This window comes from Astyanax mexicanus, chromosome 15 (assembly GCF_023375975.1).
Source record: "Astyanax mexicanus isolate ESR-SI-001 chromosome 15, AstMex3_surface, whole genome shotgun sequence".
Taxonomy (NCBI): Eukaryota; Metazoa; Chordata; class Actinopteri; order Characiformes; family Acestrorhamphidae; genus Astyanax; species Astyanax mexicanus.
In genome coordinates, this window is record NC_064422.1 from 7,955,251 (window position 1) to 7,982,975 (window position 27,725).

General features: G+C 39.9%; 1 protein-coding gene across 2 annotated transcripts in view; it reads left to right on the forward strand.

Annotated features, from left to right (window-relative positions):
- LOC111192387 (zinc transporter ZIP11) overlaps positions 1-27,725 on the forward strand; it is a 160,357-nt gene that overhangs the window by 11,700 nt on the left and 120,932 nt on the right. For both annotated transcript variants that reach the window (XM_022669325.2, XM_049464816.1), the window contains one exon: positions 23,171-23,329. In XM_022669325.2, coding sequence (XP_022525046.1) covers positions 23,171-23,329 — 159 coding nt within the window. The remainder of the gene's footprint in view (positions 1-23,170; positions 23,330-27,725) is intronic.

A 27,725-nucleotide genomic window follows, 5' to 3' on the forward strand; every position in this document is an offset into this window, starting at 1 on the left:
AGAGAGAGAGAGAGAGAGAAGAAAGAGAAAGAAACTAAAGCCAGTCGAGGGACAGAGAGAACTCCTCAGACTTCATCCAAGCAGTTATACATTTTGCAAATGACATGTGATTGGACAGAACTTATCATATGATTACGTCAGCAGAGTCCAGTAAACAGTTTGTTGTCCAGTTTTAATGAAGTGATCCGCTCCAGCCTGTCTGAGCAACAGGTTCTTATCATGATGTTGTTCAGCACTGTGTCCTTCATGAACACAGCAGACAGTCCTTAAGTGTCCTAAAGTCTGTGAGCAGAGGAAACAGAGGAAAAGAGTGGATGCAAAGATCTTCTGGCCTGTGTGCGACTTTACGCCGTGTAGAACAGGCATGCGCTGGCTATCTGAGGAGAGGTTCCTAGCACTTCACTCAGAGAGCTTGTTGTCTCCTAGTTCATATGCACTGGTCCCAGAACAGCAGTGAAGCTTCTCTGCCACTCAGGGTCACGTTCTCCTCACAGCTCTCATTGTTGATGAAAACACTCTGACCTTCCTGATTCCTGAAAAAGTAAAAACAACCTCCAAAGCCTTGTCATAGTGACAGTTAAAAAGAGAGCAATGTTCATAAGGTTATTAAGTGAATTATAACGTGAACAGTAAAAATAATAACTGTATATATAAATGTATAAAACATTTAAGAATAAGAGTGTTTATCTCCAATCACACCCTTCACCTACTCACAGCTTGTACTAAATGATAGCTAGACATTATTCTTCAGCATTTTCTGGTAAAGAGCAGAATTCATGGTTCCGGGGTGCCGAGTGATCCAGTGGTTTAGAGTGCTGCCACTATGATCAGGAGATCGCTGGTTTGAATCCCGGTCATGCAGCTTGCCATCAGCTGCTAGAGACATGAGAAAGCACAATTGACCTTGCTCTCTCTGGATGGGTAGATGTCGCTTTTTCCCCTCATCACTCCTAGGGTGATGTGGATCAGCACAAGGCTGCGTCTGTGAGCTGATGTATCAGAACCAAGTCGCTGCACTTTCCTCCGAACTCGCTGTGATATTACTCAGCAATGCTACATCAGCATCAGTTTAAAAAGAGGTGGTGATTGGCTTCACATGTGTCGGAGGAGGCATGTTCTAGTCTTCATCCTCCTTGTGTTGTGACATCACTAGTGATGGGGGGGGGGATATACAGCTTACTAGCTGGATGGCTAAATTGGGGAGGAAAATGGGAAAAATTGTTAATATAAATCTAAAAAAAAAAAAGAGTTGTTCAGGTCATGAAGCAGCAAAGCAGCCCCAGACCATCACACTACCACCCCCATGTTTAAATGTGATGTATGATGTTCTTTTTCTGAAATGATGTGTTAGTTTTACGCCAGATGTAAAGGGACACAAACCTCTCAAAAAGTTTAATTTTTGACTCATCAATCTATGGAATATTTTCCCAAAGTCTTGGAACACCATTTTTAGAGCAGCGAATTGAAAGCAACTCAAAATGTTTCAATAAAATATCACACCACATACTGATAATGTATCACAAATGAAAATGTTATGATATATTGCGCTATCAATATATTGTCCCACCCCTCCTCCCTATTGAGCAGCTAAAACTGTTTAACAGTTTTCAGTTCATAAAAATTCTAGGCTTGTAAAAGCTCTCTGGAATGCGCAGTGAGTGATTTTGATACACAGCCTGAGTCTGTTCATGTGATACACAGCCCGAGCTCTTGAGCGATGCTTCCAGTGAGGGTCTGATGATCTGTCTGTCAGCAGCTATCTTTCCCAGCTCTAACTCACCGCTGGGACCTGCTGATGTTCCTGATGTGTGAGCAGTTGGGTCTGTCTGTGTTGGTATTAAATATTGCTTCTGTCACTCTGGGAAGCCTTAGGAGGGTTGATTAAACCTAAAGCGCTATTGGGATATGAGATAGCAAAGGATTCACTTTTATCTGCTGCATTCATTCATCACTACCCTGCCCTTTTCAACAGCAGCAAGGTACCATTAATTACTGTGTGAGTGTGTGTGTGTGTGGGTGTGAGTGTGAGTGTGTGTGTGAGAGTGTGATATGGATGGTTTCCTCTTGCCTGTTGCTCTTTACTGATCCTGGAGAAGCGTTTTTAATCATTACATCAAACATAGAACAGAAAAGAATAGAACTATATTGTCCAGCCAGACTCTACAAACACAAAACTGTGACAGTACTGAGTATTATTTTTTAATTTTTGATACCAGTACCCATATAATACTTAAAAAAAATTGTAACTGAATAAATACTAAAAAACAATAGTCACCATGAGAGACTGAGTTAGTGAGAGAGAGAGAGAGAGAGAGAGAGAGACAGAGACAGAGCCAATTAGTAAAAGACATCATGAGTGAGAGAGAGAGTGAGAGTTAGCAAGAGACAGCGTAAGTGCGAGAGAGAGGGAGAGACAGCACAAGTGAGAGATAGGAGAGACAAAGCGAGTGATTAAAAGACAGTGTGAGTTAGTGAGAGACATCACGAGTGAGAGTAAGGGAGACAGCATGAGTTAACGAGAGACAGCTTGAGTTAGCGAGAGACAGCGTGAGTTAGTGAGAGACAGCGTGAGTTAGCGAGAGACAGCGTGAGTTAGCGAGAGAGGAAGAGATAGTGTGAGAGTGTGAGAGACATAGTGTGAGAGACAATGCGAGTTAGCGAGAGACAGCACGAGTGAGAGAGGAAGAGACAGCACGAGTGAGAGAGGAAGAGACAGCACGTTTTTACAAATTGAATGATCATCGTGAACATGCTACCCTATTTCTGCACATGCTCTGCGCTTATGTGATCCAGGGTGTGATTGCAGTAGTTTTTGCGTCGCTGCGCATTCTCTTTGCGTTTACTGTGTTAATGCGTGTTTCATGCAAAGTATGATTATTTTTTATTTTTTTTAGACCTTGAGTCATTACAGTCGATGCTTTTTGGTATTGAATTTCGATACCCAGCCCTATTACAGTTGTAAAACTACCTCCACCATGTGTAGAAGCTGTACATTGGAATGGCTAGCTCTCTCTGTGAGCAGGTCAGTATCCTCTTCTGAGACGTGAAAAGCGCAGCACTGTTAAGATACGAACGTGCCAAAGTCACCTGAGAGCTCACCTGGCTCTTAAAGGGTATGGTAACTTATTTCAAGTTACACCCAAAACAGACTTGTAATGATTAATTAAGAAAATTAGTTCCTACCTTGTTCATTGCGTGTTTTTAACTGCACAAGGTGTGTTTTTTTTGCGCCCTCACGAAACCAGATCCAGCTGCGTGATCCACAATCGACCGGTGCTCTATAGATCGCTACAGTAGCCCAGACGGCCTATCTGATGGATTTATGATCAGGCTGAAAGAATGCTTGATGTTAGACAGAGAGCTGCAGTATAGATGAAGTGAGAAAGCATCCCTGCAGAGGTCAGGTTAGTGTAAAGCTTTGCTCAGATTGTCTTCCTCAGTGTGGAGAGCAGGTTCTGCCTAAAAATCAGTTGGACAGTTTTCTTTTTTAAACCCTTATTAAAACCACAGATTTTGACTTAAGTTTAAAAGTTCAATCCTCTGGTCTGGTCTGAAGACTGCAAATGAATCGTCTGGGTCTTGCTTTGTTATCAAGGTCAGGAAAACTCTCTTGTAAGTTTTCCGTTCGTTAGGTCACAACCCTAATGAACAGTAAATTGGACTTTTAGGGGTCCTTAAATGTCTCATTCCATTGTTTTTTTTATTCATTTGAATTAATTTTTAGTTGTGGTCTCTAGTATGAATAAATGCTATGTGATTTGGTTTTTGTAAAAAAAAAAAAAAAAAAAGCCGTTATAACGCTACTTTAGTGATGGATAGTGATGCAGTGGAGTGGCTCTGATTGGCTAACAGCATTGTGACACCAGTGAGATGGACAGCAGTTACAGACATTTTAACTTAAAGACATTTTACACTAAAAACAGTCTTTGCAATGTCATACGTTACTTTACAACATGTGTAATTATGCCCTGCTAAGTGCAGTTCAGCTTCTGACCTAGTCTTAGAGTCTCTGTAAAACACAAAATCCACTGGAGATCCTATGTAAACCTATAGTTACACACAGAGGTGGGTGGTCCAGATCCAGAAAGTAAAAATCCACACCGGGGTTTTGTTGGATGAGCCGCAGCAGAGCCACCCAGGCAGTTGGAACAAACCCCTGAGGTGAATTTTTACTTTTAACTAGTGTAAACAAAACTGTTTAAAAAATACACACCTACCTATCTCAATAGTACTTTGCTGGTGGTGTTCCTCTATAGACAAATTCTAACTATTTGTTCCTTAGCTCTGAATTACTGGGTAAAGCGTCTATAACACTGATGTGCTATTTGCACAAATAACACAGGAATGAACTGCCATGTTGTTTCTAGAGATGTTAGCTCCTATCTGACAAGACATGTCTGCCCGGCTTCAGCTCTGCCTGTGGGCGGTCGCGAGCCAAGGTGGGCGGGGCCATGAATACTAAGTGTTTTCCTGATCGACTCGTTTTTCTTAACATTTTCTGTTACCAGCTACTGCAGACAATGGAGGATGAGGAACTTTGAGTTTAAGGAAGAGTTTCATGTGTGGTATGCATATACAACTCAAAGAGACCTACTGTATTTCACAAAGAACAAGAAAAAGTGGGTTTTAGCGGAAGGACACCTTTAAGACATCGATGAGATCATTGAAACACTGCTGGTCTGCTGTTGCAGATATGGATCAATACCATCCAAAATCTTAATAAAAGAGAGTTAAATAAGCTACAACAGACAATGAAGGTTGTGTTTTATATGTATAGGGTGTTTTGAGGGCAGCAGGGCTGGAGGTAGGAGGTCTAATGCAGGCAGTATATCGTGACCCTTGACTTTTAAGGTGCTGAATGTTTTTTAATGAATGATAGCGGTTCAGCAGGATGCAGCCTGCACTGCAGGACTCAACTGTGAGTGTGTGCGCAGTAGTTTCTGTTAATGAAAACATTGTGTCTGCTCTCTCACTGTAGGTTATGTGGTCACAGAGTACAGTTTAAAGACTCAGAGTAAAGTTTATTTACTTGTAGAAGTTGTTTTTCGTAGTTTAAGAATGGAGGTGTAATAGTGAATTAGCACGGCTTGAAATGATCAGGGCTGAAATCGAGCTGCTCCTTTTGCTGCCTGGCTTAATAACTGGAACAAAATGTGTGTGTGTGTGTGTGTGTGTGTGCTGGAGTTGGAAGTGTTTGTCAAGGACTACATTCAGATTTGGATGCAGTAGGACCTGTTTCTGACTGCAAACTGAAATCCATTAAAATGTGTTGGATTTTTATGAGCCGATGCTGCCTCGATTTTCCTCAACCATTAAAAGTCAACTGGAAGTTACAGACAAAAAACAAAACAGTCAGGGATCATTATTTACACTAAGGAATTCTTGGGATCTAAAGAATTCTTGGGATCTTTAGGCGAGTCGTAAACCATGCATTGTGCGCTTTGATTTAGGGCGTGTCTGTGTGTCTTTGCTATCGTAACGACAGGAAAAGCACACCTTGTGCAGCTCAAAACATGCAAAAGGCATGTACTAAGTCTCTTAATTAATCATTGGTGTGTTTTGGCCGTAACATGCAATAAATCAATTTGAGTGTCACTTGCCATTCCTTTTAAGAGCCAGGTGCGCTCTGACTTTGGTGGATTGCTATTTCAAAGGTGCAGCTACTTTAGAAGTCAAACGCTCTTTTATACTCAGCAAATTAAGTTCTAATTCAGAAATCCATACAAACAAGCTGAGATGTTTATAATAAAATAAAAAATAAAAAGTTTCCTCTCTAGAATTTATCATGCATTCTGTATTCCAGCGCCACACGCTGGCTTTATCTCCCCTCAAACATATAAATATACTTATATACTAGTATTTTAATTAACACGAATAATATATATATATATACACACACACACATATATATATATATATATATATATAAAATTGCATTTTACATTTCTTACATTCATTCTTTTATTCACATTTAAATATTCACAATAAAAACTTGCATCTTTAGAAGAACAACCGCAGTTAATCACAGAATATTGTTGTGATTAATTGGATTACATTTTTGAATCGATTGACACCACTAGTCATTCATTTTGCATAAAGTTGAGAAAATCTCTGCTTTCTGCAAAACTGTTCCCCTTGTTACTAAATCGTACAAATTGCATCCTTCTATAAGGAATGATTGGTTGCTTGTTGCTCTGTGCAGACTAAGGTAATTGCCTGTTACGTGTGAGTGTGCTAATAAATGTACCTGTGGTACCCTGCGATACTCTGGCTGATGGATACCTGTCTTGAGGCCAGTAATTCTAGGAAATGTCTGGACTCACCTTGACGTATTCAAAGAAGCGAATATGAAGATGCACAGTTATACGGACAGTTCATGCACCAGCGTGCACCAGTTCTTCATTTGTCTCTTAACTGGTTTTGGAATGTGATGTTCAGGTCGATGTGGATCCAGCTGTGGATTCAGTTCTTAACAAGCCCTCAGTGCGGCTCATTAGTGCTGAAACAGGTTTAGAATAACGTTTGGATTCAAAACACAGCTCGACCTGCTGTCGTCAGTGTGAGCTCACACAGTGCGGTTTTTCCCCTTCAGCTCAATTTCACAGCCCATAATACTCTTTTAACTGTGAGCAAGCAGCGACGGTGGGGGTGACGGCATCATCCACTGTTTTATACATTAAACAGAGCCAAGTTTAGGTGGAACCGGACCTGAATTATACTAAACACCTGAAACTACTACTGTTCATAAAAATAATAATAATAATAATAATAATAATAATAAGGATAATCATGATTATACTCAATAATAATAATAATATTAACTGTAATAAATGACCAATAAAATATGCTAAAAAATATTGGAAAAGATCCTAGTTCCAGGCAGTTGCTTTCATTTTTCTAAGGTATTTCAGGTACTATTTATGGTCTTGCTTGGTTGTTGGTTGCTATGGTGTTGCTGTGGTGATGTTAGGTGGTCCCTGTGGTATTCCAGGTGGCTACTAGGCTGTTGTTAACTGGTTGGTATGTGGTTATTATGGTTTCCCATTTGTTTGCTTTGGTGTTGCCAGGTGGTTGTTATAAGTGCTTGCTATGATATCTGAGGTTGTTGCTATGAAGTGCTCATTAGCTGGTTGCTATGGTATCCTAGGCGATGTCTTGTGGTATTGTTAAGGGGATGCTAGATTGGTCCTATAGTGTGGTAAGGTTTTTATGTGATATCCCTGGCGGTTGCTATGATGTTGCTTAGTGTTTGCGAGGCTGGTGGTTGTTAGGAGGTTGCTGTGGTATTCAAGGTCATTTGTATGGGGTTCCATAGTATCATTGTTAAATTTGCAGGATGCCAGCAGTTTTGTATTGAATTCCTAGTGGGAAGTAATACTCAAAAATCTGTTGTTTTGGAAATCTGGCAGAAAAATTGTATAGTAATAATAATAATGCTGTTAATTCCTTTACAGAACTGCATTATGGACCTCAAAAGTGGAAACCCAAACGAAAAGTGCTGCTTATTTAGCACTAAAAACACTATTATTATAATGTAAAGATTTCTTTACCTGTCTGACTGTTGCTATTGTATGTTCGGTGGTGGTTAAATTTGGTCTGCATTGTTTGCTGTTTTGTGTGGATAGTGATGTTTGTTAGCTTGGCTGTGTCGCTGTGATAATAGCTACTCACTATATGGACTGAAGGATGCATATCTCTTGACAGGGGTATCCAGTTAGTGCTGTTCGAAATCTTTATCCTCTTTCCTTCACAAGGTGCATTATTCTCACATGTAACATCTGAGCTGAGCTTTCATGCACAGTGAGGAGTAAAACACAGGCTATTAATAAGTGTCTGCAATAATGTTGGTCCAGTAATCATTACATCTCTATGAATGATATTCTACTAATATTTATCACAATTTTACTCAAAATTTTACTCTGAAAAGTTGGGCATGTTTTCACCCACCTCTGCAAACATCACTCATCACTGAGAAGAGTGTGTTGAAAGCAGGAGAACAAGGCTAAAATATTTACCCCAACCACAGCCAGTGCTGATCTTAGAGATAGAGATAGAGAGAGAAAAAGGAAACGGAACCAGAGGCACCGGACTCAGAGCTTACCTTTTCACCTGGGCCACTAGTGTTCTCCTTCCCTCGTCAGTCTGGTACAAAGAGTTTCAGAGTTTGCTCTGCGGCTCGTGTGTAGACTGCTGATGAAGGTGGCCTGTATTCTACTGTCAGTCACCACTTCCCTCTGAAGTCCCTGCAGATCTTCCACAGCTCAACACCACAGGTTGAATAAGACTGAGAAGATTCCCTTTAGACTGTGCTTGTTGCAGTGATACTGATGAAAGATCTGACCTGTTTTAAGGTGAAGTTAGGCCCTGTCCATGCGTATCTGGCATTTTTTTAAAATATCCATATATACAACTCTGTTAAATATTAAGAGACCACTTTAGTTTCTGAATCAGTTTCTCTAATTTGGCTATTTATAGGTATACGTTTGAATAAAATAAACATTGTTGTTTTATTCTATAAACTATGGACAACATTTCTCCCAAATCCCAAATAAAAATATTGTCATTTAGAGCATTTGTTTGCAGAAAATGAGAAATGGCTGGAAAAAAAAAAAAAAAGATGTTTATAGTTTATATTCATATTCATTTTCAAAAATTTATATTCATATTCGAGTTCAGAAATCAATATTTTGTGGAATGACCCTGTTTTTTAATCACAGTTTTTTATGCAACTTGGCATGTTCTCCTCCACCAGTCTTACACACTGCTTTTGGATAACTTTATGCCACTCCTGGAGCAGTTGAGCTTGGGTTGATGGTTTGCGATCATCCATCTTCCTCTTGATTATATTCCAGAGGTTTTCAATTTGGTAAATCAAAGGAACTCATCATTTGTAAGTGGTCTCTTATTTTTTCCAGAGCTGTATATTGTTTGTTAGTTTACCACACTCTGCCTTGCTGTACCTCACACTACCTCCTTCTACTTCATCATCTACCTCTACGCATCTCCCTGTACTGTGCCCTACCACATGCTACCTCACTCTGAGTCACACTGCCTCATTCTACCTCACTCAGCCTCACTTTTCTTTACTTTTCCTCACTTTACTTTGCTGTACCTTACTGTACCTTCCTCTACCGCACTCAACCTCCCTCTACCACACAGTACCTCACTCTGCTTCACATTACCCCACTCTACCCCACTCTGCCTCACTTTGCCCTATTTACCCTACTGCACTCAACTTTGCTCAACTTTACTCTGCCTTTTGCTATACCTCACTTTACCTCATGCTGCTTCACTCTGCCTCACTTTACTACGCTCTGCCTCACTCTTCCTCTCTTTACCTTATTTGGCCACACTTTAGCTCATTCTCCTTTATTTTACTTGTTTTGCCTCACTCTACCTCACTCTACCTTACTCTATCTATCTGTCCTTCACTTTACCTTACTCTGCCTCACTCTACCTCACTCTACCTTACTCTATCTAACTGTCCTTCACTTTTCCTTACTCTCCCTCACTCTTTACTTTACCTTGCTCTACCTCCCTCGTCCTCACTTTACCTCACTGTACCTCAGTCTATCTCACTCTCCTTTATTTTACCTTGTTCTGCCGCATTCTACCTCACTCGCCTTCACTTTATCTTGCTGTACTTCCGTCTACCACACTTTACCTTGCTCTAACTCATTGTACCTCACTTTGCCCTGCTGTACCCTACTCTTACTCTACCTCCCTCTACCTCTCTCTACGTCATTTGACCTTGCTCTGCATCCTTTTGTCTCCCTCTACCAAACTCAACTTCACTCTGCCTCGCCATACCTCCCTTTACCTTGTGCTGCTTCAGTCTCCCTCAGTTTTCCATGTTCTACCTCACTCTACCTCACTTTATCTCACTGTACCTCACTCTACCCCAATGAGAACTGAAAAGGAATATTACTGAAAGACAGAGCAGCATCTTGTGGATTGTCTGTTGATTGATGGGTAGAGATGGCACCATCAGGTTGAGTTGAGTTTAACAACTTATTGAATAAGATATAGTTCCTCAAATGTGTTTTTCAAAACAGAGCAGAAGGTAAATAGTTAAAGTTAATGTACTGTATCTGTTGCTGGAATTGTGTAATGCAAATTAAGTTTACTGTTATTTAAGGAGTTATCACAGCTCTAAAAATCTAAAAATCAGATTTATTGTACGGCCCTAACACCAACACGCCGGGATGGGGTTTAAAGCTGGATTTGCTGCAGATCATCACTAGCTGCTAGATCATCCACTCCTGCAGTAGTTCCTCTGGTGCCCGTGGAGATATATATAAGTATATATATATAAGTCTATAAAAGGTCTTGTCAGATCACTGAGCAGATCACTGTACTTCTTGTCTTAAAGACACTGTTGGGCTAACTGGCATTCAAGTCAAGTGCCTCTGTGCTCGATAAGCCTCTGGTCTCACCTTACCAAATCAATTCTGAACTGCAGGGCCGCTCTCCAGTCGTTTCCTCTACATTCTTTCCTATTATGTTCTCTTTCCCCCATTTGCCATTTCACTTTCGCTCTTTGTCAAGTGCCCATGTTTGTTTCTAATCATGGATTTCGCCCAGAGTGCCGCGTTGTGCCTCGCTTCCTAAAACCTCTCAGAGTAGCGACGGTCTCAGCTCTGGGGACGGAAAGGCACTTTTTAGGGTGGAAGCTGCACAACCAACACTGACAGAGCACTCGGAAACTTAATTGAGCAGGTCTCTGTTTCGCTCCAAGGCTTCTAAAGGACATGTCTCCTCTGCTCTGCTGAAGGTGCTGTATGGAGAAAATAATGCAGTTTGAGGTACTTATAGGTAGAGCTGGGCGTTATGGCCCGAAAAAAAAAATCTTCGATTTAAATCGATTTTTTTTCATCTACTAAAATCTCATAAAAGTCGCTCGAAGTCGCTAAATGACGTCATCGCCTAATTTACAAAATACATGTTTTTGAAGCTGTAAAGGATTAACATTGTTAGTAAAAAACACTCTAAATATGTTAGAAATGTTACAAATGAACTCCAACAAATGAAACAACTTCTGTTGCTTTTTTAAATAGGCAAATAAATAGTCTCAAAATAATTTTATTTTTTAATGTAAATTACATAAATCACTTTTTTGCCATGTTGTTAAATTTTTTTATAAGAGCGGGGGGTGGGTGTGGTTTGGCAGAGGGACAAAGAGGCGCGTGGCTGCGCGTGGGAGAGAGGGGCGGGGCTAAGCTCAGGGGAGCGTCAGTGGTGAAAATTAAAACTTAGAGAAAATCGATTTTCATAAAAACACATCGTCCTTAACTGTAAATTCGAATTAATTGATAAAATCGATTAATCGCCCAGCTCTACTTAAAGGCATATGCTGAGCTGCAGTGCATGTCAGACAGTGCTTATTGGGCTTAGGCTAAATGCCTAAGAGTTTAGAAGGTGTTTTATATTCTTAAACATTGTTAATTATTTTAAAGCAGACTAAAGTAATTGTAAATTATATTATTGTTCTTGGTCTATTTCGGTTTAATGAGTATGCAGTGCATAGCCTTATTAACTGACGAAGTTGGCTAGTTACAATATTAAGGTTTTAAGAATATTTTTTGTGGTATATATTCTTTGATTTTACCAAATAGAAAACCTCTGGAATATAATCAAGAGGAAGATGGATGATCGCAAACCATCAAACCACCAAACTGAACTGCTTGAATTTTTGCACCAGGAGTGTGAAGCATAAAGTTATCCAAAAGCAGTGTGTAAGACTGGTGGAGGAGGAGAACATGAAAACAAAAACCAGGGTTATTCCACCAAATATTGATTTCTAAAATCTTAAAATTTTATGAATATGAACTTGGTTTCTTTGCATTATTTGAGGTCTGAAAGCTCTGCATCTTTTTTTTTTATTTCAGCCATTTCTCATTTTCTGCAAATAAATGCTCTAAATGACAATATTTCTCTTTGGAATTTGGTAGAAATGTTGTCTGTAGTTTATAGAATTAAACAACAATGTTCATTTTACTCAGAATCAAAAAAACTTATTCAGAAACTGAAGTGAACTTATTTTTTTCCAAATATATAGCTGTATGTGCTAATGACCTACATCTAAGTTTGCCCCTCTCAGTGTGTATGTAATGATTGAGTATTTCAGGGAATTAAGATGATATGTATGTATAAAAACATATATAAGCTTACATATAAACAGCAAAATGAAGTCTAATATTTTTCATCTCCAACTGAAGGAAACAGAAGACCAAATATGTTGCAGGGAATGTTATTTGACAGGGGGAGGACTCTGTTGTATAGAGTAATATCCTGAAGGCGAGTCTCTCAGAACCAGCGTTCAGCATTAAATGACCCGGCTGCTTGATGGGGCAAGTATATCCCTGATGCTGAGGGCAAATATTAGCTCCAATTTTACTTTCACTGAGAGGTTAATTATGTCCTATAGGAACTTTCCCCTCCAGCACCATGTTAACCCTCCTCCTCTCATTGAGTTACCAGCGAACTGATTGGCTGTATGTTAAAGGGCAGAATATCATCTGTAAGCATTAGGAAAAATCCTAGTCATATTTTAATCAGCATGAACTGCTTCTAGCTGGTTCTAGCCTAGCTCTCTCTGGGTGGGCAGATAGCGCTTTCTCCCCACATCACTCCAAAGGGTGATGTAGATCAGCACAAGGCGTCTGTGAGCTGATGTATGCGCTGTGATGCTACTCTGCAATGCTGCAACAGCTGCAGTTCAAAAAGAGGCGGAGTCTGACTTCACATGTATCGGAGGAGGCATGTGCTAGTCTTCACCCTCCTGGTGTGTTGGGGCATCACTAGTGATAGGGGGAGTCCTAATGAGTGGGTAATTGGCTGTGGTAATTGGCTGTGTAAATTGGGGAGAAAATAGGCAGAAAAAATGAGAAAAGAAAAAAGAATAGAATGACTCAACATATCAGCATAAAGCTTATTTTTCTAAAAAGAAGTCCTACAGTTTCTAAAAACTACATCATCATCGCTCTCCAGTGAGTATCTGTAATTAATTAATCCATTGTTGAAAACGCTCAATAATAAACTCTCCTTCAAAGTTTCTTTAACGGTAACTTTCTGTGACTTGTTTACTGCTTTATTTTTTTTTTCTGAAGTATATTCCAGAGTCTGTGTCTGAGGTTCTCCAGTGTAATACATGTGTAATTACCTAATGTGTACTACTGTAGTAAATCTGTATCAGTGTGAACATCACCAGTAATTGCACTGTTATTACATGATTGTTAATGTGTAACTGCACAGTTATTAGAGACCTATTATAAAGTAGGACTATGTAGATCAAAAAATATTGCTTATATCAGTCTAAAAATGTTTAAGAATGAATTGTTATTATTTTTCTGGCAACCTTCATGTTCCTTCTGAACAGCATTTCAAACTAATACTGCACCAGCATTTTTGGTGATGCATGCACTGCATCTCTGCATTCCCCAGCCTGGAAAGTCGAGAAACGTCTTTGACTTTGACTCAGTGTTGTTTCACCCAGTTTGCCCTGGTTTATGTTGGGTTACGCTTCGTGATAGATTAATTACGTGATTAGAAACACAGGAGGTTGAGTTGCTTTTTGCTCTGCTGAGCACAGAGGCACAGTGGTCCTTCACTTCTCAAGGTCTCGAACGCTTCCCTGTGCTTTTGCCCCGTGTTTTTGAGATTGCGTTTCTGCCAGGGCCGGTTTTGTCTGGGCTGGTCGGCAAGGCAGTAGACTCCCATGCTCTGCAGACTGCCGTCTCGGCTGTAATTAGCTATTAAGCGGACTGCTGAAATCGCTGGAGGACGTGGATGTTTTTCCTTGGCGGCGGGTTCTGCCAGCACTCTGGGGAGCATGTGATTATACAGCTGCATGCGTACTCCAAGCACTTCCTGCGGAAGGAACGGGGGCTTGAGAAAATGAAGTAATCTATTTTTACGCAACACCTCTCTGACAGGTGTCGTGGCTTAATTGACCTGGAATGCACCACTAGGCCCAGCTTCATTATTTCTCTCTTAGCAATCAGAGGGAGACAAGAAAGCTCATGATTGCAGAAGAGATGTCCCCCTCCCCCCTCAGTGGCTGTAATAGCAGTTTACTTGTCCTATTTTGCATTAAAAGTGTGGTGTGGATGTTTCTCGGACTTATAAGGCCTTCCCAGATATGCTCACGACCCAAAAATTTCCTGAAAAACCTTTTTTTTTTAGGTCTAAAATATGCTATACGTCTCATTCACTACTGTATTTTTCTTACCTTTTTTTAAAATCTGGTGCTCCTTATGTAAAAATTCTACCAGTCAGGTATTAAGGAGCAGTATAAAGCCTTTCTGCTGAAGTGCAGCGTTATAAGGGTGAGTTTTCAGTCAAGTTTCTCCAGCACTAAGGCTAGGTGCAGCTGCATTAGCATTAGCCTCTAACCACAGCACTTGCTCTTCTCGCTACTCGTTGAGAGGCGAGTATGTTGGACTGTAGTCTGTGCGTTTACAGTGTTAAAACAAGCTACTTGAGACAAACTGATAGCTGATTGCACCCTGGGTTACCGGAAAACTCAGGGTTTCTCAGTCTAGCGCTATTGGCAGGCATATTCTAATGCTAATGCTGCTGCACCCAGCCTTAGTGCTGTAGAAACTTCACTGAAAACTCACCTTTAGACAAAATTTTGAAAAATCTAAGCTTATGGTAAATAAAAAGGAAGCGCTTTACTCACCCAAATTGTAACGGTAGAGCAGACGGGAGGCGGACGTAAAAATGAGTAAGACAGACTTTAATATGTAAATAAACAAATAAACAAGAAACAAACCAAAACAAACCAGAGATAATAATAACATAAACAGACAGGGAGGCTAATAAAACAAACTAGGGAAACAACAAGGAGCTTAACTAAACAGGACTAAGGAAAATAAACAAGGAAATAAACATAAATATATACAAGAAATAAACAAGGAAACAAACTAGAGAAAGAAACACGGAATAAACAGAGAGTAACTGATAAACAAAGAACTAAGGAGCGTGGAAAAAACTACTATAAACGTGGCAAGACAAACGACAGAGGAAGGTGCAAAGGCCGACGAATAAACATAGACAAAAGGGTACTATTTATACTAACAGGAAACAATGAACACCTGGGGAGACAGGTAACAAGGGGCGGAGCTACAAATTACAGACACGTGATGGAAAATAACTGGGGAAACACACTGGGAAACACAGAAAACACAGGGAAACAGAGGAGGGCGTGACACAAATAAACAGTTTTCAGAAGAGAAATCTGTAAAGAATAATATTTAGCGCTCGTTTGACTTTGACATTTTTATGAATTACAGTTTTGTTTACTTAGGCATCCTTACTAGTGTCGCTTTAATGCTCCTTATTAAAGATGGCCCAGCACAATTTTCCATTTTGTGTTGCGATTCATTGCTCTCATAACTGACCTTGCATTTAAAGCTGGTGTTCTGAATTCAGCACCCCCGCCAGAAAAAGCACCCTCTCTCGGCAGCACGTACGCACGTCTTATTAATAAAAGCGGAGATAATTGCTTTAGCTAACTTTTAATTAGAATCACGCTCTTGAGAGGAGGTGCTTTTCATGGCAGGGGTGAAGATTTCGTTGCGCTTTCAAAATAAAAGTTTATTTTAAAACAATTTCTGCTTTTTCTGCAGTATCATTTTTTGGAATGGACAAATCAATCCACCTGTTTCTGATATTCTGATATTTCCCCCTGGTTCCTACGCCAATGTATTGATGTGTCGTTTGGTTATGTCACAGTGCATTTATAGTCCAGCTATAAACTATAGACTAGAATCTGGTTCAGCCTTGTTCACCTGGAACCCGATACTTTAAGTGTGTTAGTATCGAACCCCAATCAATCCCAATATTGGATCGGATCACTCCCGTCTCTACTGCTGTTGAAGGAAATAGAAAGAAAGAAGATTTTCATATTTTTTTTGAGAGAAACTAACAACCGTCTGACAGTTTCTGCAACTCGGGAAGTTCCATCTGGAGAAGTGTTGCTGTAATTGGCTAATTATGCTCGCGCTAAACCAACACTGCCAATCTCAGCTAACGCCTCTGCTTAAATCTAATTAATCCCGTTATGGTGTGAGCTGAATGTGCTAATGGAATTGCTGCAGGTAATGCAAGGGTTATTAACTCTGAATGCAGACAGGAAATTGGGATGTTTTGAAAAGAGCTTCGCAGTCCAATGGATTCAGGTTGTTTTCCATCGAATTAGCCCTTTACTTTTTGTTGTAATCCTGGGCAAAATCTCTTGGCGGATTAGCTAGTGAGCGTGCACTGTTGTTTTTGTTGTTGTTGTTTAACCAGATGTCTGATCTCTGTAATTGCCTCCAACAGGATCCAGATTTAACAGAGCAAACTGTTCAGAAATCTGCCGTAATTAAGCACACCACCTAAAGCATGGCATAATAAACACGTATTTTAAATACAAATACGCTGACTCACCAACATATTCTGGGCTGGTCCAGGTGGGAATATTACAAGGCCTCAGACGAATCGTCAGCTCTGCGTTTGCGTGTTTGCGCGTTTGCTGACGGCGCATGTTTTTTAATAAGGAGTTTAATTGGGGTGAGGGCGGTCCTCCGCATCCTGGTGAATCAATTCAGTTCGGTCGTGATGAGGACTGCTGCCTCCAGCTCTGGATGCTGCACAGCTTCATGTTGGGATGTTAATCTGTCCCAGGCTGGCTGTAAGTAATGAGATTATGGGATGTGTTTAGATGTGGCATGTTGAAGCAAACCTCAGCGCAGTTGCACACTGATAATGGAGATCATTAAAACAAATGAAAATTCTACCACCAGCCAAGCAGACATTTTTAAACACTTTATCTCTTTCTAAAACAGCTGGTGCATTTGAAATGTGAACACAGTTGGGACCAAATATAAAAATAGTACCATGTCCAATCCACATACCTGTTTGGCTACAAGCAAAAGCTGATCTTTAGGAGCTCTAGATTGATATTTATAGTACTGTTGTCTATAAAACATGGCTAAAACATGGATCTACACCTCTAGAAAATGTAGAAAGTGTGTTTTACATGATATGTAAAGTGACCAAACACTGAATTAATGATGAATGAAGTAATACTTACATAGCGCATTTCTAAAAAAAGCTCGACACAAAGCTCTCCACATCCTCTGTTAAACATGGTGGTGGAAGTATGGGTGTGCATGGCTTCAAGCGGGGTTGGGTCACTAGTGTTTATTAAAGATGTGACCAAAGACAAATGCAGAAGGATAAATTCTGTAGTGTACAGGGATTTCCTTTCTGCTCAGCTTCAACCAAATGCAGCAAGGATGATTGGATGGTGCTTAACAGTACAGATGGACAACGACCAAAACATACTGCAAAAGGAACCCATGAGTTTTTTTTTTTAAGGCAAAGAAGTGGAATTTTCTGCAGTGGCCGAGTCAATCACTAGATCTCAACTCAATCAAGCAGCATTTCACTGTTCACTGATCAGCAGCAAACTGCTTTGGCACTGTGGAAACAATTGTTCCCAGTGGGGTTTAACGTACATCTGTGCAGCTGCTGCATGCAGTCTAAAATCACCCTTACTGCTGGGAGTGTAGAGCCCACATAGCTCAGTTAGACTGCAATACATGGGGTAGATAACAAAGTTGAGTAGATAATGTTGCGGTTATCATCACCATATATGCTTCATTAAATCTGACCAGTCAGTTGTGACCTTTGACCTGGTTAGATTTTTGTTTACGATCTTTGATTCAGAGAGAGCCATAAGCTCTGAAGTGAACAGAACTGAAACCCTGCGTTTCTGCTTTGGCCCTGGCTGATGGAACCCGCTAAATGAACATCAGCAGACGTCCGTCACGAAGCTCCCGTCTGAATATTAATGCTCAGAAACAGTGCGGCGCTCAGATATCCAGCCAGGCTGCTTTGTTTGTTCGGAGATTCTTTGCGGTTTTTTTTTTTAGATGGTCTGTGGGAGAAAATGTCACGGCTCAGAGTGAAATGTTACTGCAGAGCCGGAGGATAAATGAATATGTCTTTGATCAGGCTTCGCCCGAGTGTGTCAGACTCGCCGAGTGTGTTCTGTGGCACGGCGTTGCTCTCCGCGACGTGGTGTTCGTAGCAGTGGTGTATAAATGATTCAAAACCCAACCCCTAAAAACACACACACACACACAAATGTGCAGTACATCCACCAGCACCCGGCTGTGCACACCTGACTGTGGGAGCTATACACATACATACAGTACAGGCCAAAAGTTTGGACACACCTTCCCTTTTTCAGTGCGTTTTCTTTATTTTCATGACTATTTACATTTTAGATTCTCACTGAAGAAATCAAAACTATGAATGAACACATGTGGAGTTTTATGTACTTAATAAAAAAAGTGAAATAACTTAAAAAAAATTCAAATAGCCCCCCTTTGCTCTGATTACTGCTTTGCACACTCTTGGCATCATTCTCTCAATGAGCTTCAAGAGGTGGCCACGTGAAATGAAGAAAGGAGTTCCCAGAGGTGTTTATTAGCACTTGTTGCTCCTTTGCCTTCTTCACTCTGTGGTCCAGCTCACCCCAAACCTCAAATCTGGATTGGGTTCAGGTCCGGTGACTGTGGAGGACAGCTCTTTTTTTGTTAAGAACAAAATAAACTCCACATGTGTTCATTCATAGTTTTGATGCCTTCAGTGAGAATCTACAATGTAAATACTCATGAAAAAAAAAAACGCATTGAATGAGAAGGTGTGTCCAAACTTTTGGCCTGTACTGTATATGTAACTAGTGCTGGGCAGTAAGACCTCAAATGTATATTATGGTATTGTTCAAGATTCTGACGGTTTCACTGTATTTTTATTATTTTATTTTATTGACTAGCTTTAATATAGGTTGGTGACTTGCTCTACTGTTAGTAGTACCTATAACATAAACCACTAAGGCTTTGATTACTATTGGGTTTACTTTTCCCCCAAAAAACTACACTATATATGAAGAAATCTAACTTCATAAGCAGAAAAACAGACAAGAAAGAATGTAAACAACAGGCCTTAAAAAAAAGAAATACACCAACAACTACAGTACTTTAACACGGCTTCCTTTACAAAACTAAATATTATAAAAAGTTCCATAAACACTAAAAATGGACCTAAAATACCTAAAATGGACCCTCTTTAAAATATTTAAAGAGGTTTTTCAATATCAATTTACATTATGTAATTATTGAAGCTATTAGAGGCATTACAATATTAAAAGCAGCACAGTTCCCTTCTTTCTCTAGCTTACAAATAAATTCAATGCACTGTGCATTAAAATTATCCTCCAAGCTACAGTATTATTATATTTAAAAAGTCTGAAGTTACCGCTCTTGAAGTTTATTTGCACCTTGTATCCAGAGATTTAGGGAGTTTTATCACTTGTGCTGAATAAATGAATAGATATTTGCTGTTTGCTGTTTGTTTTTCTATTTTACTCTGATAAAAGAAAATACTCATATGGTGAGGAACAGCAGCAGGAGCTTCTCAGATAAAGTGCTGCTCTAATTTCTCTTCAGGCAAGGCAGAGCGAGATTAGTGTTTGACTCCACCGAGCTAGAGCTAGAGCTAGAATTACTCCAGTGTATTAGCTTGTTATGCTAAATGGCTAGCATTAGCTAGCAAGCTGTATCTGTTTCTTGGTGGTGCTGCTCTAAACTGCGCTTTGCAGCGCCTCTAGTGGTATTGGGCTATATGAAAAATACATACCGGTTTTAACTTCTCCTCAGCATCATTATGTCAAGAATAATTAGGACTGGGTATTGTTTTAAAATTTCCGATACCGATACCAGTACCGATACCTCGCCCACCTCACAACTTGGAGGGTTTAGTAGTACAAAGTAGTATAATTGTACACATATCCCACAGTTTAGTGCTTCGTTCTTTAGCTTCCATAGGACATGGCAAAAGTCATGGGACAGGAACTAGTATATAAAGTGGTTGTTGGTAGCTCTGCAGCCCACCCAGACAACTTTATTTACACCTCGTTTTAAAGGCTTTTAAAAAGTCCATCAACCTTCATCATAAAGTGTCCTCCTCACCGCTGAGCACTACTGAGAATGAGCTCCACATCAAAGGCGTCCGGAGCGTGTCGCGTCTCCTCTTCATTATGTAGAAGAGGTGTCTGGTTTTGAAAGTGAATGGAGCTAATGTTGTGTTTGTTCCGCTCCTCCTTGAACTGAAACACCCAGGCCATTAGAGAACCCTAGAGAAGATCAAGGTTCTGCCGGATGTAGACCGGTGATTAAAGGGGTCGTCCGCCAAAGCCTGAGAGTATGCTTAAGGGTGGGAGTGTGCTTAACACAACCCAAAATCAAACCTTAGTTTTTCTTTCTTACATTTATTTTTACTTTATTTTATTGCAAATAGTAGAAACCCAAGATGTTTTATGTTTTGGACAACTGGTCAGCTTCATTTCATGTATTAATATTAGGGTTTTAATTTTTTTTAATAAAAAGAATAAATTATTGAAAATTTTCTGTGATTAATTAAGCAATAATACACGAGAGGGAGTTCTATAACGTTTAACATTGGCACTGTTGTGCTGCGAACGTAGGCAATATTACGTTAAAGCATGAACGCGCTGTTTGGCTTGTAAGCGCTGCATTGTTGCTAGGTTACCTGTATGTGGTGGAGTAATACATGCAGAGCTTCGTTTACAGTGCATTACCGGCTGATAACAGTACTCATATAATGCCACTCAGCCAATTACACTGCAGGGTCAGAACTAACTGTGGTATTAATGTGATTAATCATAATTTTCCTTCTTAACACGGTGACTTTTAGTAATGGATATGTAGATGTAAAATACAAATATTCATCTAAAATTTAAATGTGTTTAGTATATTTGTATCTGATTTAACTTTGAACACAGATTGTTCTAGATTGTAAACTATGATTAATTACCCCTTGAATAAAAAAATAATATGAATATGAAATATGAAAAAGGAAGAAGGAAAAATTCTCCCTAAGGAGATAAACGGATGAATTAAACAGACTGAAGAGGAAACATGGCAAACAGTTAAAGAAACACCATTTTGTTCTGCTGGTTGAGAACCTCAGACAGTACGCAGCAGGATTAGAGAGCAGACCTCTTCTGAGGGAGGGATCTGTACCTACAGTCCATAGCAAGTCAACAGATAATGGAGATGGGAGTACTTTCAACTCTAATGAGTTTTTTACTTCTTTGACAGTTGAGCATGAACTAGCTTTTTTCATGTTTTGCCATTTAGCACAAGCAAACACTTTCATGTGGTGACCAGCAACAGCTTATTTGCATCAATCAATATTTGGTGGAATGACTGGAATGACTCACAGTTTTCTTGCATCTTTGCATGTTCTCCTCCACCAGTCTTACACACAGCTTTTGGATAACTTTATGCTGCTTTAATCCTGGTGCAGAAATTTAAGCAGTTCAGTTTGGTTTGATGGCTTGTGATCATCCATCTTCCTCTTGATTATATTCCAGAGGTTTTCAATTTGGTAAAATCAATGAAACTCGTCATTTTCAAGTGGTCTCAAATGTGCAATGTTTTGACACTGCTTATTTCCCTTCTTATATATCCCTTCTTCTTTTAGGGTTGTAGATGGTCTGCTATTTTACATTTTGCTTTGTTGATACGTTCTCTCAAATAATATGATGATTAGGGTCCTGTTTTTTTACCATGTGTGATACTGTACTGATAATATCCTCCTCGTTTTTCCAGTTGTTTACTTGTTGCTGTATGTTTTTTTTTTTTTTTTAACTAAAACCGTACTCGTATTTTCTGTTTAAATCCTCTGAGAGTCCTCAACTCTCCCATCTGCCCTATACTCCAGATCTGCTGGATTGAATCTCCTTTAGCCTTCCAAAAAAATAAAAATCCCTAGACCATCTCTGGAAGCTCAGTGGGGATGCAGACCTCCACTCCCTAATGAAGGACCTGTAGTTCACAGCTGGGCTAAAGAGCAGCATCAGAACACCCAGAAGCGCCAGTTCATCTCACACTCTTGAGTAAAGTTCAGCTGTGTGTCCAAACAGTGTATAAAAAAAAGGAGCAGGAGCAGGCGGTGTGCCAGACTCTCCTTTTTTTTAAACATTTATTTATTTTATTGTTAATGATTATGGCTTACAGCCAATGAAAACCCAGAAATCAATGTCTCTTATAGAATATTAGAATATTATAAAAGACCAATTGGTACTTTTGGCAGTGTGGACAGTGTGCCAAATCCTGCTTTAGACTTTAGACTTGATAATAAAACACAGTGGATCAACACCAGCAGATGAAATGTCTCTCCAAACCATCACTGATCATCAGTAAATTTTACATTTCATTAGTAAATCAAGGGAGCAGAGTCTGGAGGAAGAGTGGAGAGACACACAGTCCAAGCTGCTTGAGGTCTAGTGTGAAGTTTCCACAATCAATGAGGGTTTGGACACACCCTTGATTAATTAACAGAATTAGTTCATGCCTTTCACGTGTTTTGAGATGCACAAGGCATATTTTATGCGCCCTCATGATACCAAAGACACCTCGACACGCCCTAAATCCAGCTGCATGATGCGTAATTGACAGCATGTTACTTGCCATTCCCTTTAAGAGCCAGGTGTGCTCTGACTTTTGCGGATTGCTATTTTAACAGCGCTGCTTTTGTAGCAGACTTTTCAGCAGAGGAAACTGACCTGCTTGTTCACGCTGTAAAGGTGCTGTATGCAATTAGGTCATTTATGGGAACAAGAATGTTATTTTATTGTGTGTTCTGTTTATTGTTGTCAAAATAGCAATGAACGTCTGACTGTTGATGCCTGTCTAGGCTTTTTTCTGTCAGTGGCAAACCTGGATTTTCCAGTGCCAAGATAGCAATACTCAAAAAAATATCCTGAACACACCTCATTTCCAGACCATCACACGCCCATCGCTGCAGATATATTCCTAAGCTCTGTTGCTATTTCAATTGTGCAGGTGCAAGGTGTGAAAATAGACTGTTGCCGGGGTGTAAGATAGCAATGAGCATCACGACACAACCTTGCGCAGGGTGTACGATAGGGCCCACCACAGGCTCGCCACTTCCAAGAGATTTAAATGCTCACACTAGTCTAAAGAACTTGGCTTTGGAGGGTTAAGGTACACACTAACTGTTTTGTGGTGTTTCTTTATGTACTTTACTTATCTATCTTGTTTAACTCTCCTTTCCCTCTCTGCAGGTGATGTTGGCAGCCTCGTACTGGTCCCTGTTGGCCCCTGCAATCGAGATGGCTGAGGAATCTGGGAAATACGGGGCTTTTGCCTTCTTCCCGGTTGCTGTGGGTTTTGCACTGGGAGCAGCGTTTGTTTACTTTGCCGACCTGATGATGCCGTACCTGGTAAGTAGCAGTATTTCTTTATTTTGGAGGAAGTTTGGAATATTCAGGATTTTTTGTCTTTCAGGAGCTTCATTCCAAAGCCTGCACAGACAATTAGTATTAGTAGTTTAGAGTGAACATCAGACTGAAGTAACACTTCAGGAACTGATTAAATAAGGACATTTTTTAGCACAGCAAAATTCAGTTCGATTTTTACGACACTTGATCAACACTTGACACAGCCCTAGATTTTAAAAATATATACAGCAAAAAAAAAAAAAAAATAAGAGACCACTTAACAATTATGAGTTTTTTTATTTTACCAAATTAAAATCCTCTGGAATATAATCAAGAGGAAGATGGATGATCACAAGCCATCAAACCAAGCTAAACTGTTTGAATTTTTGCATCAGGAGTAAAGCAGCATAAAGTTATCCAAAAGCAGTGTGTAAGACTGGTGGAGGAGTATATAAATAAAAAGACGCAAGAAAACTGTAATTAAAAACCAGGGTTTTTCCAACAAATATTTATTGTAAAACTTGTTTTCTTTGCATTATTTAAGGTCTGAAAGCTCTGCATATTTTTTGTTATTTCAGTTATTTCTCATTTTCTGCAAATAAATGCTCTAAATTACAATATTTTTATTTGGAATTTGGGAGAAATGTTTATAGTTCATAGAATTAAACAACATTTATCATTTTTTTGCTCAAACATAAACATATAAATAGCAAAAACAGATAAACTGATTCAGAAACTGAAGTGCTCTCTTTATTTTTTATTTGTATTTTTTTGTCCCCCTTGTAGATTTTATTTTGTTTTTGCTTGTTTGTTTTATCAAACAAACTTTTAATATTAAAGCCATGGGGATCATCCTGATGATTGTTGGTAAATGTGAGACGGGTCGTTGTGTTCTTTTTTTGTCAGCAGTGTTTTTTATCTTGGAACTCATGGACACCATTTTCACCCAGTCTCTTTCTTATTATTAAATCATTAACAATGAGAACACTTAACTGAGAAAAGTGAGAGCTGCAGTTCTTTAAATGTTGTTCTGGGTTCTTTTGTGACCTCCTGGATGAGTTGTTCATGCCCTTTTGGAGTAATTTCGGTGGGCCGGTCACTCCTGGGAAGGTTCACCAGTGTTACATGTTTTCTCCATTTGTGAATTAATGGAGAAGCTCTCACTGTGGTTCTCTGGAGTCCCAAAGCTTTATAAATGACTTTTGAACCTTTTCCAGACATAGATAGATGTCAATGACATTTGTTTTCTTATCTGTTTTTGAATTTCTTCAGATTACAGCATAATGTGTAGCTTTTTGAGATCTTGTATCTGCTTAATGTTGTCAGACAGGTTCTATTGAAGTGATTTCTTGATTCTACAGGTTTTAGCTTTCCAAAAAATGTGATTTAATTAACTTTTCACAAAGGGCTTGATTGGTTTGGATAGATTTTTCCCTTAATAAATGAAATAATCATTTAAAAAGTGCTTTTTATATTTAGCTTTTATTTCTCTGCTATTAAAGTTAGTTTGATCTGAAAAATGTAAGTAGGACAAAAATACAATAACAAAAGGTATCTGAAAGGGGGCAAATACTTTTTCACACCACTGTATATATATATATATATAGCCGGGTGGCCGTGGTGAAGGGTGTGAGGAGGTGAGAAGAAGATTTTCTAGGATGCAGTCGGTTGAGGACACGCCAGAGGAGGTGCCGGATGGAGGACATATGTAGGAGGGCGAGGGAGACGTGTGTGAGTTAATGCCACACAGCTGAAGCAGAGGCTAATGATGAGTCACTGTTAGGCAAGCTGTCTCTCTCTCTCTCTTTCTCTCTCTTTCTCTCTCATTTATCATTTATTATTCTCATACACACACACACACACACACACACACACACACTGCACTGAAACCCACATCCACCACCATACCATACATATTAACTCAGCCCTCATGCTCCTGTTCCTTATCTGCTCACCATCTTCTAGGAATGCCAGACCCCGTCAGTGACGTTTGCATCGCATCTGCTATTGAAATGCTCATTACCGTCCGGCGCTTTCTCCACCGTCCGCCTCTTATCCAGTCTGCTGGCCTACTTTCCAGAACTCAGGCCTAAATTTGTTGGTGTTGAGATACCAGAGCTGTATATAACTGCTGCAAATAAATCACAGGTATTGAGTGTCGCAGCTCCTTAGTATGAGTTAGTGCTGAATGTCCTCGGCTGATACTCAGGTAAAGTTTTGTCTGCAGCTTATGATGTAGTGCTAGAGTCCAGTCTTGGACTTAACAAAGAAATTATGAATGAAAAGTGATGGTCTCTATAAATTTGTCCTTTACAAACTCTACACAAGTTTTTACTTAGACCTAATCCCATTTCACCCCTTGGCTCTACCACTGGAAGGTGGTGGAAGGGTTGAAATCCTCCCCTAAGAATTGGGACAACCCTTCAAGCACCTGATACTGTGTTGTGCTAATGGAATTCCAGTGGCTAGCTGCTGGTTAACTAGTTAACTTTGGCCCAATCCCATTTCAACCCTTGGCCCTACCCCTTACCAGATTCTTGTCAGGCTGGAGGGGTAGGTTAAGGGAAGGGATAGGGCTTGTCAGCCCATCAAACAGAGATTTTTCAGAGGCACACTTCAAACCATGGGTTATGAGAACCACTGGTAAGATGGCGACACAAAGTGATTCTTAGCACCATTTGACCACAGTTTAATGTGTAGTTTCAATGTTTTATGGTCAAATTCTTCAAAACAAGCATAAAAAATAATAAATCGTTAGTAGTTCGTCTCAGGAGTTAGATAGCTTGCTAACTTTCCCGTTCCACCTTAAATGGTGCAACAGATGGCAAGGGCGGAACAAAAGAATAAAATAAAATAAAGCAATTTATTTTTCCCCCAGACCCAATCCAATTTCAATCTAATCCCATGCTTTACCACTTAGCCCTGATTCTTGTTAGACTTGAGGTTTAGAGGAAAGTGTTGGGGGTATGTGTCTTCAAATTGAGATTTGTGCTATGAAAATCACAGGCAAGATGGCGGCACAGACGACCAAAGAAACAAAAAAGTTTGAGTATTTTCCTTGTTACAAATATGCTAACTATTGTGTTACCTCAGTTTAACCAATTTCCCCTTTCCACTTTAAATGATGCAACAGAAAATTAAAGGGTAATTTCAGCTAATAATCAATTGCTGCACCACCTGCCCCTTTTCTGAAGGTTGCTGAATTTTAGTGCTCCTCTGCTCTAGCTATATCTGTATTGGGAGCTTTAAGGGTTTCTCAATTCTTTGGGGGGGGGGGGGGGGGGTTGTATATCCCCCATCAGTAGTGATGCCACAACACCAGGAGGGTGAGGACTAGCACATGCTTCCTCCGATACATGTGAAGTCAGACTCCGCCTATTTTCCAACTGCTGCTGATGCAACTTTGCTGAGTCACATCACAGCGCACAAGTGCAAGCGACTCTGTTCAGATACATCAGCTCACAGACGCAGCCTTGTGCTGATTGACATCACCCTAGAAGTTATGAGGGGAAAGAGCACCATCTACCCACCCAGAGAGAGCAAGGCTAATTGTGCTCTTTCTGAGCTCTGGCAGCTGATGGTAGGCTGCATGACCGGGATTTGAACCAGTGATCTCTCGATCATAGTGGCAGCGCTTTTGACTTCTTGAGTGTTCTTGAAGTGTTAATGTTATCCTCAATATAGTTGACGAAGTCAAATATTGCCCAGCTCTAATCTAGGTAATATGCAGTGACGAAGTAAATGTAGATGTTTGTTAGGAATCAACGACCAAGATGCAGTAACTGGAAATCCACAGCTTTATTTACTTTACTTATTAATTTCAGATCAATGCTGTTTAAATGTCCTTCAACAACATATGAACATACAGGAGTTGAACAATTAAACTGAAACACCTGTCATTTTAGTGTGGGAGGTTTCATGGCTAAATTGGAGCAGCCTGGTGTCCAATCTTCATTAATTGCACATTACACCAGTAAGAGCAGAGTGTGAAGGTTCAATTAGCAGGGTAAGAGCACAGTTTTGCTCTAAGTATTGCAATGCACACAACATTATGGATGACATACCAGAGTTCAAAAGAGGACAAATTGTTGGTGCACGTCTTGCTGAAGCATCTGTGACCAAGACAGCAAGTCTTTGTGATGTATCAAGAGCCACGGTATCCAGGGTAATGTCAGCATACCACCAAGAAGGACCAACCACATCCAACAGGATTAACTGTGGACGCTGTAAGAGGAAATCACGGCAGAATTCAATGTGCACCTCAACTCTCCTGTTTCCACCAGAACTGTCCGTCAGGACAATAAATTATTGTGGTCTTAAACCAGGTGTTTCAGTTTCATTGTCCAACCCCTATAAGTTTGTCATTCACAGTCAATGTTTGTGTGGAAATAATGTGGAG